Below are 15,128 nucleotides of genomic sequence, written 5' to 3' on the forward strand. Positions count from 1 at the left end.
TCAGGAACAATTGTGATGTTTGCTTTTTGTCTTCAAAATTGCTAGGTGGGTCTTCCACTAACTAGAAATAAGTCACCAGGCAGGGAACTGACGTCAAAGCAAAATCCAAGGTACAGATTTAAATATTCTGTACTCCGCTCATTTTGTGACGAAAGAAGGTAGGCAAAGCCTCTTTCACAACCACCTTATTTCAGTTATGAAGGTAGTATCAGATGAGGATAAGCCAAGAGAAAGAGAAGGGCCCTCAAAACTCCTTATTTCCAAATTCCTGAGTCTATGGATTTCAGTGTTTTTCAACTTATTTTTAAAAGGACCACAATAACAAAAAGCCCACGGAACTCTGGAAAATGAAAATGCAGTGAACCACCATAACACTCTTGGTTATTTCTCTATTTCTTGCCTAGGGTTTCCTGAACAAACAGGACTCAGTAAAGCAACCAGGAATCTAATGCTAGGGAGAAAGGGTATCAAGAGGATAACAGGAAGAGTACCAGCCTGGGAACACAAGGGGCAGAGATGAGAATGAGTTGGACAAAGTCCAAGATAATTTTTAGGAAATTATCAATCTATCAACCAATAAATATTTAACTAAACTTTCAGCATCCCTATGTTGAATAATGCTAAGGAGGCAGGGGTGAAATAAAAGATCAAGCTGGTGGTTTTCAGAACCTGCCTAGTGTAGCCTTGGTTACATCCAGGAATATCTCCCCTTCATGTTCACTAAAACGATTTAAACCTTCCCACAAATGACACTATCACTCTGAAAAAATCTCACAAAGTAGCTTTGGTTCTATCCGTTAATTCTTTCTACAGCAATAGAAATTGTCTGACTCAACCTCCAGAGTGACATGAGGAGACAGGATAATTGGTGAAAAGTAGGAAACCAAAATAGGTTCTTAATTGCTAAATGAAAAGACTTTTCACAATTAGAAATTCAAGTAATGGGGAAAAAGTAATTAAATCTCTTGACTTAAAAAACTGGCATTATGGAAAGGTTGAAAAGAAAGTGGTGGTCCTAGGGAAACCACTCCTTCCTTTCAATTATTTGAAACTTTTGGTGGAGTGCCAGCTCTGATAGGACTATTCTGTCCCTAATCTTCCAGGCTTGCTTACCTCTGCCAATAACACTATTCTCTTTCCATCTGGCCAGATTACATGATCAACTTGAGATCTCACCCGCTCCCAGGTCAGTTCTGGGGTTCGAAGACTTGCCTGAAACACATGAAGAAAACACACCATTAGCACCATCAGAAATGGGGAGGTGCAAGATAGGGAAGTTGAAGGACACAACTACCATACCACGTAAGGAGGACCTCTCCCAGACTGCTTGGGACTATTCTATTTCAGGAGATTAAATTTAGGCCCAGTGAGAGTTCACTCAGATTATCACACCCCCAATCAATACTGAGCCCCCACTTCTTCCTAGCACAGTTTAAAGTGCTATGGAATACACAAAAGTAACCAGAGATATCATTTCTGCCTCAAGGGAGCTTACAATTTAGTTGAAGATATAGAATGCATACATATATGAAAAAAGCTCCTTAAAACTACTTTACTTTGTTTGCAATATGCAAACAAAGGCAAATTAGTATAGTGCAGCCTGAATACATAAGTTCAAGAAAAAAGTGACTAAGCAGGGGTGACATTAGTTAAAGAAAGCAAAGAATCCTCCACACAGTATGCTGTGGCTCATGCCTCTATAACCATGTCCCATTATCCTAGGAGCTAATGTTGAAGGAATGACAGGTCCCCCTAGACTTTTATATAATATACATATATATTTCTATATGTGTGTATATGTATGTTTGCTCACATACACATACACACATATTTCATGTTCCAAAATGTAGATGTGAGGCTGCCCTTAGAAAAAGCACTTCCATCTTCCTCCTATAAGACAAAAATGAAAACTACCAAGGGAAAGGGAAGAGATTTCTGTCCCAAACTCCCCACAGTTCCTGCAGTTAGAATATAAAAGGCCCATCTAAAAAAAAAAAAAAAGCCAGTATTTTGGCTCTTTTGGAAGTTATGCTATTTTAAGTAAAAATATATTTAGGATAACCTATGAGCGCTCAGGTAACAAACTTGAAACTGATTACCCTGATGAGTTGTATAAAACAACAATGTAAAATGATTTGAAAATAATTCAAATAAATGGATTACAAAAGGGAAATAAAGATAGTATAGCATAGTGCATAGAGAGCCACATGCTCTACTCCTGGCATGTACTGTTTGTGATCCTGGATAAGCCACACAACTTCTCAAAACTTCAGGCAACTCCTTACTGCTCGAAACTGTAGGGCAGCTGCTGCCCTACAATGGTAGAAGCACAATTTTGACCCAAACAAAAGCAATAGAAAGTTAGAAACAAGTAGTCTATGCCATAACCTCCAAGATCACCATGCTCAGCTATAAGCTGTCCTTTTTTGAATGCTTGCTGATTAGTGCCCTATTGAGAATTCTGGCATAGCTTAAAAACTCTAGCATTTCATTTGGTTTTATGTTCTGATGTTGCAACTTTAGGGGCTGAAAGCGCCTCACCAGATTTTTATTTTGTCCGGTTCTGTATTTTATAGAAGAACTAGAATGATTCCTGCATAGTTTAATTATCTCCTACAAGGCTGCTCAACCAGTAGATCCAGAGAACCTCAAGAGTTACCAGTGCCCCAAGTTCTCACAAAAGAATAGCAATTATTTACAGTAGACAAATATTAAAATATAGAGTAGATTTCCAAAAAAAGTCAAACAAACAGATGAAAGAACATTTAAACCCACTGACATGATTATTCCCTTCCATTTGGCTGATATATTCCTACATGAAAAGAAGTATGTTTCAATAGGCTATCACAATTTACCGAGAATATCCCTTGAAAATGTATAATTCCTTTATAATGGCATTTTCTTTGTTAATCTTGTGATGAATAATTTAATTTTCTTAAGTGGAACTACCTACCAGGAAAGGAACTACCACCATGTTCCGTGAAGATAACCTTTTCCAGCTACATAAAGGTACTGCTATTAATGGTATAGTAAAAATAAATTAGTACTGTAGAATAAACTATAAAAGCTTTATAGTTTTGAATGGTGAGCATTGTTTTTTCTGAATTGAATCATCTCCTTGAGCATATAAAGACTTTCAAAACCAATGGCATGGCACACAAAATAAATCTAAAACATTATGGTATTATAATTGTTAGGCTGTCACAGATTTCTGAGATTATAGAAATTTGCAAGTTTTCAAAACTTACATTCTTGATTCCAATAACAGATCACACAAGTATCATTTGCTCTCCATAGGTGAAAGAGCTATTATGAAAGCCAAAAAAATGTGCTCCCTATTCTTTGGCCTTGAGGGCTCAGAGAACCAAAACTTCTTGGAGTGGAATCAATCCACCTTTCTAAATATTTTTCTCTTTCTTTTAGAAAGAGGTAGATGGTACCTCTGCCTAAATCATAATTCCTTTTTTTTAATTATAGCTTTTTATTTACAAGATATATGCATGGGTAATTTTTCAGCATTGACAGTTGGAAAACTTTTTGTTCCAACTTTTCCTCTCCTTCTCCCCACCCCCTCCCCCAGATGGCAGGATACATGTTAAATATGTTAAAGTATAAGTTAAATACAATATATGTATGCATGTCCATACAGTTATTTTGCTGTACAAAAGAATTGGACTTTGAAATAGTGTACAATTTGCAGATGATATGATGGTATACTTAGAGAACCCCAGAAATTCTACTAAAAAGCTATTAGAAATAATTCCTAACTTTAGCAAAGTTGCAGGATACAAAATAAATCCCCATTATCTTCAGCATTTTTATATATCACCAACAAAATCCAACAGCAAGAGATACAAAGAGAAATTCCATTCAAAATAACTGTCAATAGCATAAAATATTTGGGAATCTATCTACCAAAGGAAAGTCAGAAATTATATGAGCAAAATTACAAAAAACTTTCCACACAAATAAAGTCAGACTTAAATAATTGGAAAAATATTAAGTGCTCTTGGTTGGATAGGCCGAGCAAATATAATAAAGATGACAATACTCCCTAAACTAATCTATTTATTTACTTCTATATCAATCAGACTTCCAAGAAAATATTTTAATGATCTAGAAAAAATAACAACAAAATTCATATGGAAGAACAAAAGATCGAGAATCTCAAGGGAATTAATGAAAAAAAAAATCAAATGAAGGTAGCCTAGCTGTATCTGATCTAAAACTATATTATAAAGCAGCAGTCACCAAAACCATTTGGTATTGGCTAAGAAATAGATTAGTTGAACAATGGAATAGGTAAGATTCACAAGATAAAATAGTCAATTATAGCAATCTAGTGTTTGACAAACCCAAAGATCCTAACTTTTGGGATAAGAATTCATTATTTGACAAAAACTGCTGGGATAACTGGAAATTAGTATGGCAGAAATTAGGCATGGACCCACACTTAACACTGTATACCAAGATAAGATCAAAATGGGTCCATGATTTAGGCATAAAGAATGAGATTATAAATAAATGAGAGGAATATAGGATAGTTCATCTCTCAGATTTGTAGAGGAGCAAGAAATTTGTGACCAAAGATGAACTAGAGACCATTATTGATCACAAAATAGAAAATTTTGATTACACCAAATTAAAAAGCCTTTGTACAAACAAAACTAATGCAAACAAGGTTAGAAGGGAAGCAACAAACTGGGAAAACATCTTCACAGTTAAAGGTTCTGATAAAGGTCTCATTTCCAAAATATAGAGAGAATTGACTCTAATTTATAAGAAATCAAGCCATTCTCCAATTGATAAATGGTTAAAGGATATGAACAGACAATTTTCAGATGATGAAATTGAAACTATTTCCACTCATATGAAAGAGTGTTCCAAATCACTATTGATCAGAGAAATGCAAATTAAGACAACTCTGAGATACCACTACACACCTGTCAGATTAGCTAAGATGACAGGAAAAAATAATGATGAATGTTGGAGTGGGAAAACTGGGACACTGATGCATTGTTGGTGGAGTTGTGAACGAATCCAACCATTCTGGAGAGCAATCTGGAATTATGCCCAAAAAATTATCAAACTGTGCATACCCTTTGATCCAGCAGTGTTACTACTGAGCTTACACCCCAAAGAGATACTAAAGAAGGGAAAGGGACCTGTATGTGCCAAAATGTTTGTGGCAGCCCTGTTTGTAGTGGCTAGAAACTGGAAAATGAATGGATACCCATCAATTGGCAAATGGTTGGGTAAATTGTGGTATATGAATGTTATGGAATATTATTGTTCTGTAAGAAATGACCAGCAGGATGAATACAGAGAGGCTTGGAGAGACCTACATGAACTGATGCTAAGTGAAATGAGCAGAACCAGGAGATCATTATATACTTCAACAATGATACTGTTTGAGGATGTATTCTGATGGAAGTGGATTTCTTTGACAAAGAGATCTGACTCAGTTTCAATTGATCAAGGATGGACAGAAGCAGCTACACCCAAAGAAAGAACACTGGGAAATGAATGTAAACTGTTTGCATTTTTGTTTTTCTTCCTGGGTTATTTCTACCTTCTGTACCTAGGATATACTATGACATATTTAACATATATAGGACTGCTTGCCATCTGGGGGAGGGGGTGGAGGGAGGGAGGGAAAAATTGGAACAGAAGTATGTGCAAGGGATAATGTTGTAAAAAATTACCCTGGCATGGGTTCTGTCAATAAAAAGTTATTAAAAAAAAAAAAAAAAGAAATAGTGTACAATTAGCTTGTGAAGGAAATTAAAAATGCAGGCGAACAAAAATAGAGGGATTGGGAAGTCTATGTAGTAGTTCATAATCATCTCCCAGAGTTCTTTTGCTGGGTGTAGCTGGTTCAATTCATTACTGTTCTATCGGAACTGCTAAACCATAATACCTAAATGGTACAAAGTTCTGTGAATTTGTATAAAACATATATCTGACAAAAATATCAAGTCATGTCCCTAAAAATATGTTCAAAACTTAAGGAATTTCCTTTGTAAGTCAATTATTGGGAAGACACAAAATATGGAAGCTTGTATGTTTCTACTTATTTATTGTTGGTGAGGCTGATAGCCTCAAAGCATCTTCAAAACCAGCAGGTACTTACCGTATATACTCGAGTATAAGCCAAGTTTTTCTGCCCAAAAATTGGGCAGAAAATCCCCTCCTTGGCTTATACTCAAGTCACTAGATAAAACATGTGTAAATATCCCTTTGAATGCTCCCCTGCCGTGTAGTATACAGCCCGAGTGCCGACTGTGATACTACAGGGCCGGCCATTGCTACAGTGATGCAGCTGTTCCTTTAGTATCACAGTCGGTAACTGGACTGTATACTAATGCTGGCAACCACTCTACATACGTATACCAGCACTCTCCTTCTCTGCAGGCACCGGTGCGCTACCTAAACCTACTGATATAATAAGTTTTCCCAGATTTTTGGGTTAAAATTAGGGGGTCTCAGCTTATATTCGGGGCGGCTTATACTCGAGTATATACGGTATCTCCTATTTTTTATTCTAAAAAGCTGTTTAAATTCTAGTTTGGTTTTGGGGAAGAAAACTATATCTGGTTAGATGTTCTTTGTTTCCCCCCCCAGTTTGGTGGAAACCTTAATAAGCTAAGCACAAAGAAAACTTTCAGCAAAGTTGTATCAAAAGGATGTATTGGAAAGAATCCTGAAAGAAACCTATGATTTAGTTAGAAACTCTCGGGATATTTCAAAGGTAGTCTTAAGCTGTGATAATAAGTGTTATATAAATAGTATGAATAGTATGTCCATTATCTAATTTGATTTTTTAAAAAATCTCATAAAGTAGATAATATGGGTAGACTTATTGGTACTTTATAATATAGAAAACTGAGGCTGAGACGTGGTCACATAGTTAGGGTTTCATAGAATTCCTTTTTCCTCACCTAATTTCCTAACAGGATTCAGGGCAATACCACTCCTTCCTTTTGGGATCTTCTCATCTGAGGAAGAGCCAATTAGAATGATTTAAGAAGGAATTAAGGGCTGATTTGGTATATATAGTTCTATGTTTCATGGGACTGGTGGTAGGGGGGGAAGAGGAGATTTTGAAATTTAATGATCTGATCTTTCAGCATAGAAATTATGTGGCACACATAAGGAACTACCAAGAAAATCAAACCAACTAAATTAATAATTGGAACATTATGGGAGAGCACAGTGGAACTGTACCACTTAGGCACCCCAGAGACAGAAGTAGGGCTTAGAAAAATGTTTTTCCAGCTAAGAGAGTTACAGAAAGCAGCCTGAATAAAAAAGATAGTTAAGGAGGAGTCTCAATACATCAATAATTCCTTGCTAAGTAATACTGATGCACAATCAGAGTACCCAATGGTGATGAGAGTTTGTCTTGAGCCAGCTACCCACAGAGAAATACAACTGTGGAAGGAATATGAAATGAGAATTTAAAGCTAGAGTGAAAGTTATACATTCACTGATTCTAATAAGTTTGGAAATAAGTATATAATATCTTCTAATTCACTATTATGAATAATACAGTGAGATCTGGTGCTATGTCTGAGTAAACATAATTAGGATAAATAGCAAAGAAAAAGGATGAGGATGATGCATTTTCCAAGTCTGATGATAATACAATGCAGAAAATATCTCTATCATAATTATAAATAACCAGAGACCTAGTTAACATAGTAAAGAGAAAATGTCTAGAGGGAGACTGAAAAGGTCAAAGAGCTAAAATAATCAAGTACTTTCCAAGATTTACATCTATAGGAGTGGAAACATAAGTCTCAAGCATGTGATGGGAAAAGGCTCCCATGTGAATATTTAAGTTGGGAAGAAACTTTGTCATATCAAAAAGCACAAGCTTGGGAAAAAAAAAAAAACTCACTGTGGGAGAGCCAGTCAGGTGATCCCCAGTAAGGATGCACAATGACCTTTGTCTCTCCCTTCTCTCAAGTTTTCAGTATCCTCTGTAGCAGCTCCTGGGAGCAGAAAAGAAGCTGATGGGAACTTGTATGTCTCTTACCACATCAATCTCAGTATTGGAATGTCCCATGTTACAAACGATGCAGCTGTTCTTCATGCGATCTAAGTGCTCTCTTGTCACCACATTCTTATTACCTTAAAAAGAAATTTAGACAATGAGTAAGATGCATAAAGCAGACACAACTTCTCCTTATCTCTTCTCCTCTTCTAGCTTTCCCTGAGGCTACAAAGACACAGCTATTTTTTAAACTATTTGAGGTGTTCCCTCCAAGTTGGAATTTCAAAGATCTACTGAGTTATGCATGAAACTGTCACTATTTCTATGTCATGTAGTTTTAATACAAGGAAGATGTTACAGGATTAAATCAAAGAAAATGAGGACTGCTCTTCCTGTCTTCCTTCCAAAACTTAAAATTCATTTTTTTTGAGGGGTTTGGGAGCCAATTGGATTAGCTCCTTTCTCTCCCCACTATGAACAACTTTACTTTAATGTTGCCTTGAAGAAAGGGTCGTTGATGTAGAATTGGAAAGGACCTCAAAGGGTCTCTCGCTTTAAAGCTGGGGAACATGAGATACAGGGACATCCAATGCCTTGCCTTAAATTCATAGATGTTGTAAACTGTTGGGATTTGAACACAATTTTTCCTACTTTAGAGTAAGTGCTTTAATATACTGTTTGTCTCTATCACCAGGACTAATTGAGAAGGAACTCTATGGCGATGGTTGGAGATGAATGAAGTGGGTATGCAAAACAAGAGGTGCAGGTTTAAATTCTGTATACCCAAAGAGATCCTCCTCCTTTATTGGGGTTATCACTCAAAGAAATACTTTCATGAACTCTAAAAAAGCACCTGAATGTACTTCTCTTTCTGAGATTGTCTAAACTGAAGTACACGGGGTCAGTTTTTACCAGAGCCACACTTTGGATTATACCCTCCAGGGAGGCTGGAAAATTAATAAGATACTGATTCTGGGAAACTCTTACCTCTGATATTTATTTTTTAGTTTGCCTAGAATATTTTTATTAAGTTTCACTGTTTTTGATTCCTGACATACTACTTTACCTCATCCATTTCTATTGTCACAATCCTACCTGTACAAGTGATGACAATGTCCACCTGCCGGATGACCTCATTCAGTTTCACAAGTCGAAATCCATCCATGCTGTAGAGAATAAAACCCAAATACTTAATCCAAGGGGACAGGAATGGAAAGAGAAAAGAGTTGCACAGCAACTTAAAAGTTAATACCAAGTCTCCCTACTGGGTCTTCTTGATATTACTTGGATTATTCCTAATACTGAGAATAATATCTTCTCAGTATACATAGCATTTAAAAAAAAAAAAAGGTCTTCAAATAGCAAGGAACTAAGAGTCAGTTTCAAGAATTTCAAGAATTAGGGTGGTAGTGAGATACTGATCTTCATTGTATTTCAGTGTGCTGTGGTGCTATAATTCATATTATAGTAATATAAATAGTAAGTCCTGTCATATGGCTGAGCCTTGACTTATAGTAATCAAAAGGGTTTACTGACTATTCATCTGCCCTAGATGCCTCCACTTAGATAAGAACACTGTAAAGACAAATTTTAAAGACTTTGAAACTCTGACCAATATAATGACCAACCACAATTTCAGAGGTTTCATGATAAAATATGCTACCTATACTTTGTTAAAGAACTGATGGACTGAGTGCAGACTGAGGCTTTTTTTGCGGGGGTTGGGGGGATATAGACAATGCAAGAATTTGCTTTGCTTGATTACACACACATGTTTGTAGCATGGGTTGTTTTGTTTGTTTTTGTTTTGCCTCAATTGGAAAGAGGCTAAAAAGTTGGGAGGGAGAAAATCTGGATCTTTGTAAAAATTAAATAAAATTATTTTAAACACAAATACACATAACGGGAAAAGAAAGCAATCAATTTGCTCAAAAAGCTAGGACTGAACATGAGAAGGAAAATGGCTTTTTATGTCCTAGGTCTGAGTAATCTCTTCTCTGTTCTATTTCTACAGGAATTCTAAATTTTAGTTTAGACTTTCAATGCTATAATCATCATATGGTTGAACAGATTAGCCCGGGAAATGCCACGTCATTTTTTTTTTTAAACTTTCGCTCTTAAATATAACCATTTATTTAGCAATAAGGGAAAAGAAAAAATAACATCACAAAACTCATGAATTAAAACAAATGTAAAATAATAAATACAATTCATCCATAAATCTGGGCCACATTCTCATACCATTGAATTCATTTATGGTGGAAAGCAGGCACATTCTTAGAGAAACTTGGTGGAGAAGCAGCATATGTCACCTTAAAGGTTGCTAGCTTTTGTCAGAAGCTGTCAGGAACTAAGAAACATGGCTACTAAAGAAAATTTCTTTCTTGATCCTAATTAGATCAAAGCCATGGGATTTAAGGGGAAGGGAGAAAAGATGAGAGGTGTCAAGAAGAACATACAGCTCCTTTTCAATGCTTACCAGGCCTGCAGAGCACAGATGGGGTCAATCTCAGTCACATACACTATGGAACCCATGGCCTTCAGGGCGGCACAGCACCCTTTCCCCACCTAAAGAGAAGTGAAAAGAAAATCACTCACAGAGGTTATTTCTCAAAATCTTGGCAAGATTCTGGAAGCCCTCTACGACCACCCCTAGGAATGTCACTGAAAAGATCCCTGCTTAGGGGAGGAAAAAGAAAACAAAGAAATGAATGCTGCCTCAGAAACACCTCTGCAGCCTCTTGCCTCACACATTCATATATACAAAAACACCCACACTCACGAACTGCATTCAAAACACAAGCTAAAAGAACATCACAAACAGTGGGACAAGAACAAGTCAGAAAATCAAGATGAGAGAAGATGGTAAATTGAAAAGAGAAAAAAATGACAAACTGTTCTAATTAAATGGGCCTTCAAAATAACATTCTAGAGTTAAAGAATGGAGAAATTCTCTGACCCACATCTAGACCTTCTCTAATGTGTGCGATCAAGACAAGTATTTAGATGAAAACATTTAATCACCAGTTCTGTGAAAGACTAAACGTTACCTCTCCATAGCCACAGACTACCACTTGCTTCCCACCAAACATCATGTCTGTTGTCCTTTTAAGCCTGGGGGAGGGAAAAAATACCAATTAGGTATTAGAACAACTTGCTGCCTACCTTATTTGTCCCTTTATGCCAGACGGCATCATTTCAATTTGCACTGTAGTTCTTCTTTGTAAAATTCAGAAAGGAAATCAAGTTTTGAACACCTTCAGAAAAAAAAAATTATTTAAAGTCTCAGAGAGAGGTATCCCCTTAAAAACTTATCTGAGGTTTCAAATGATGAAGAGGATTACATCAGAGAAACCAGGGAAAACTTACATAAACTGATGCAGAGTGAAGAACCAGGAGAATCATTTGTACAATTAATAACAATGTAAAGACAAACTTTGAGAGATTTGAGAATTCTGATCAATTCAATGATCAAATCCAATTTCAAAAGACTAATGATACCATACTCTATCTTCTTCCTGACAGAAAGTCAATGAATTCAGGGTATAAATAGAGACTTATTTTTTAAACATGGCCAATGCAGAAATTTGTTTTGCTTATCAATGCACATTTGACAGTGCTTTGTTTTTCTTGCTTTCTTAATGAGAGAGGGAAACAAATAAGCTTTTATATAGCACCTACTATGCTAAGCACCGTATATACATATAATCTCATTTGATAATGGGAAAGGGGAGAAGTCATGCCTTTATCTTAGAATATTCAACATAAATACCCTGTATATTGTGGACGTTAATTAAGTGTATAGGATAAGAACTGGTATCCTAATAAAGAGAAATTAGTTGGTCTGTGACAGTATTCATGTAAAAGAACATGGTGGTTCTCAGTATTAATCAGCAAATAAAATTTAAAAATCATACTGATGAGCTTATCTCTCTGAATCTTTTAAACTACAAGAAATGTCAAAGCTTTCTCATTCAGATGTTGGTGATCCCACTGCAGAACCCCCAAAAAACACTAAAAGGTGGAGTAGAAGAAATAATACCACTGAAATCTTGGGAGTGTGACTGGCACCCAGCTCCCAATAGACTTTGCCTATTCAGTTCAGGCCTCGTGATCTTATGGAGTCAATGTCTCAAGGTCAGAGGAAAAGACAGCAAAGACAACAGTCAGGAAGAGCTTCCCTGAAAGGTGACACTTGCTGGGTGAGTGCTTCTTCCTGAACTTTTCCCTAGCTTAGCTTATCCTTGGGCCCTCTATAAGTACCCAATTCATGGTTTACTTTTTAACCGAAAAACCACTTCAGGCCTCTTTGCAGCTATGGAAGGCAAATCCTCACACATACTCCCTAATGAAACTCAAATGTTCCAAAACCTCAACTGTCACTGGGCACTGGTATCCTTTGACCATGTTAAAGGGGATCATTTCTGGAATGCTTTGGATACAAAGTTAGTCACATAGGCTTCCTTTCATGGAGTCTACAGCCAAGGTGTAGCTCTAGATCTTAAAGTTCTTCCTTCTCACTTGGGCTGTACTCTGGAGCACACAACTCCTTTGCCTTATCTTTCCATTATCTGTACGAATTTTCTTTAGAAAAACTTCCCTTTTTGGCAGCAAAATGTTCTCTACTAAGCATGTGACAGATAAATTACCTACTAAGCATCTAAAGTACAGCTATGATCATTGAGCAATCTATAAGCCTTAGCCTTGCACTCAGCAATCTCTCAATTAATATGATCAATACAAGCAAACAGGAAGTGATGACGACTAATAATAGCACTGGTATTCAATAATCACACTGCCAGAAACATTTTGAAGCAACATGTCACCCTTAAGTTCTATGTAACTAAATTTCAGAACTCACTGCTAAGAGTCTGGAAGGTAAAGAAACCTTGGTAAATGGCTTGTTTATTGGGTATGCAGTCCATTTGTCCATTCTTCCTTTTTCCATCACCTGTGTGACGTCTCAACACAATATGTTGGAAACCATCTGGCAAAACAATTTTCTAACTCAAACACTACTAAGTAACAATTTAAAAGCTTCATAGAGGGCATTACTAAGCTTCTTTCCTAAATTTAGGTGAGAGAGTCAGGAAGAAGGTATAAGAAAAAAAGGAAAAAAGGAGTCATAACAGTGTCTATACAAGTTCTTCTGGATGGTCAGCCTTTGTCATTCTAATACTTTATTTCCCCCAAATTTTACTCAATATGAAGAAATCTATAGTTTTAGTTAGAGATGTTGACTATATCCATAACCAAAAAAGCTCTAAATTGAATTCTGTTGTTGACCCAACATCAGGGAGAGTATCATTTCATCTGTATATGTCCCTGTCACCTTTATCCCATGTAAATCAGGCAGGTTGCTCACCAAGGCAAGCCAAAATAATTTCTTCAAAGCACAGCAGGCACAATCTCAAGGGTCAGGTGAAAACATTCTAAAGATACTGCACTTCCTTACTGATAAGGTATTAATACAAGTGTCTCTATGCAGACTGATAAAAATCTCAGAGCCAGGAAACATCCAGGCCTACATGGTCTTCACAACATGGAAGTTGGACACATTCTCCTCTGCTAACTCAGGGGGGCTTTGTCATATGGACATCGTTCTTGGCTAGTGACTATTTCTTCCTCTTTAAAAAAGAGTTTGTAGATGGCAATTTGATTCTTCTTTGATCCCAACATCTTGGCTGCTGCTGCTATAGATATAACTAAGGCTAGAAAGCCATAATACTTTATAATTGCCACTGAAAATTATGATGCATCCAGTGTAAGTTGTCAGCCACAGACAACTGTTATATGATCATGAAGAGCTAGTTTAAGAGCTAGAAGCACTTGCTATTACAGATTTCTAGCAAAAAGATTGCTTCCTCAGACTGGTTTCAGTCACTGACTTCACAGAAGATGGGAACGCCAACCACTGAGCAATGAATGAACTAGACATTTTTCTAAATAACACATAACTTTTGTAATCACAAATCTTAGTTATTAAATGCTAGGCACAAAATACTTATAATCCCAGAGCCTAATCCGACCTCCACCCACAGCATTTGTCCAGAAAAGGAGCTCAGAGCCACTACTGGCCAACTGAAGCATTCCCTAGAGATGTTTGTGACATACCCATCAAGAATGGACTCCCGACAGCAGTAGAGATTGTCAAACTTCTGTTTGGTGACTGAATCATTGACATTCATGGCTGGCACACACAGCTTCCCAGCCTTGGATAACTGGTAGAGCCTATGAGGGAGAGGGAGAGAGAAGAACGTGAGCTACTGAGACAAACACTGCATTGGGCTCAATTCTGAGGGAGTCCCACTTTGGGCCTTTTTGCTACATTTTATTGCTCTCTCCTTGTAATACTCCATCACCACTCCTCATGGACAGGGAAGATGTCTTATTTATTTGTATATGTGCCTCAAGTATCTGACACAGTTTTATAACAAATGTCTAATGAATGAGAAATTCATAACCAGAAGACCAAAGGGAACAAGAAACTTATTCAAGATAACAAAATGAATCAAAAAGAATAAAGATTTCCAATGCCAAAACAATATATCATCCCTAGGATCATACTGTCCTTTTTACTAGCATGGAATGACTTTGACTTTTACAGGCTTTAAAAAGTGGGATTCTTTTGATAAGCTGTGGTGCCATTTTAAAGTTATTGCTTTACAGCTTTTGTTTCAGATTCTGCACTTTACAATTGAAATACAATGAGCAGAAGAGACCCCAATGTCACTCCAAGAGTTAGTGGTCTTCTGAGGAATAGGAAACAGGAACTCTGACTCCTAACTTATTGAGGGGGGTTTTATTCTGGCCTCAAACCTTAGCTAGACACCTACAGGCAAGTTACTTTACTTCTTGGAATATTATCTGTAAAATTTGGCCAATAATGTTTGCATTCCTTAAACTTCAGCACCAAATGACTGAAATACACTGTAATGGTATTTTTTAGAAATAATACAAAGTCAACCAATAATTGTGAAAAGAAGCTCAAAGAAGAAAATGTTCTATCAAGTGGGAACAGTGAGAATGATTTTCTCTCTTTCTGACTTATATCATCAAATCTAAAAACAGGAGTCTGAATAGTCAATTAGTCAGTGAGCATTTATTCAATGCTTACAATGTGCCAGGC

General features: G+C 36.7%; 1 protein-coding gene across 5 annotated transcripts in view; it reads right to left on the reverse strand.

The window, feature by feature from the left end:
* Positions 1 to 15,128, reverse strand: part of AHCYL2 (adenosylhomocysteinase like 2) — a 140,469-nt gene that overhangs the window by 5,037 nt on the left and 120,304 nt on the right. For all 5 annotated transcript variants that reach the window (XM_051962965.1, XM_051962966.1, XM_051962969.1 and 2 more), the window contains exons 8-13: positions 14,114 to 14,230; positions 11,050 to 11,113; positions 10,479 to 10,567; positions 9,095 to 9,165; positions 8,042 to 8,136; positions 1,114 to 1,212 (exon numbers count right to left, since the gene is read on the reverse strand). In XM_051962965.1, coding sequence (XP_051818925.1) covers positions 1,114 to 1,212; positions 8,042 to 8,136; positions 9,095 to 9,165; positions 10,479 to 10,567; positions 11,050 to 11,113; positions 14,114 to 14,230 — 535 coding nt within the window. The remainder of the gene's footprint in view (positions 1 to 1,113; positions 1,213 to 8,041; positions 8,137 to 9,094; positions 9,166 to 10,478; positions 10,568 to 11,049; positions 11,114 to 14,113; positions 14,231 to 15,128) is intronic.

This window comes from Antechinus flavipes, chromosome 5, assembly GCF_016432865.1.
Source record: "Antechinus flavipes isolate AdamAnt ecotype Samford, QLD, Australia chromosome 5, AdamAnt_v2, whole genome shotgun sequence".
NCBI lineage: Eukaryota > Metazoa > Chordata > Mammalia > Dasyuromorphia > Dasyuridae > Antechinus > Antechinus flavipes.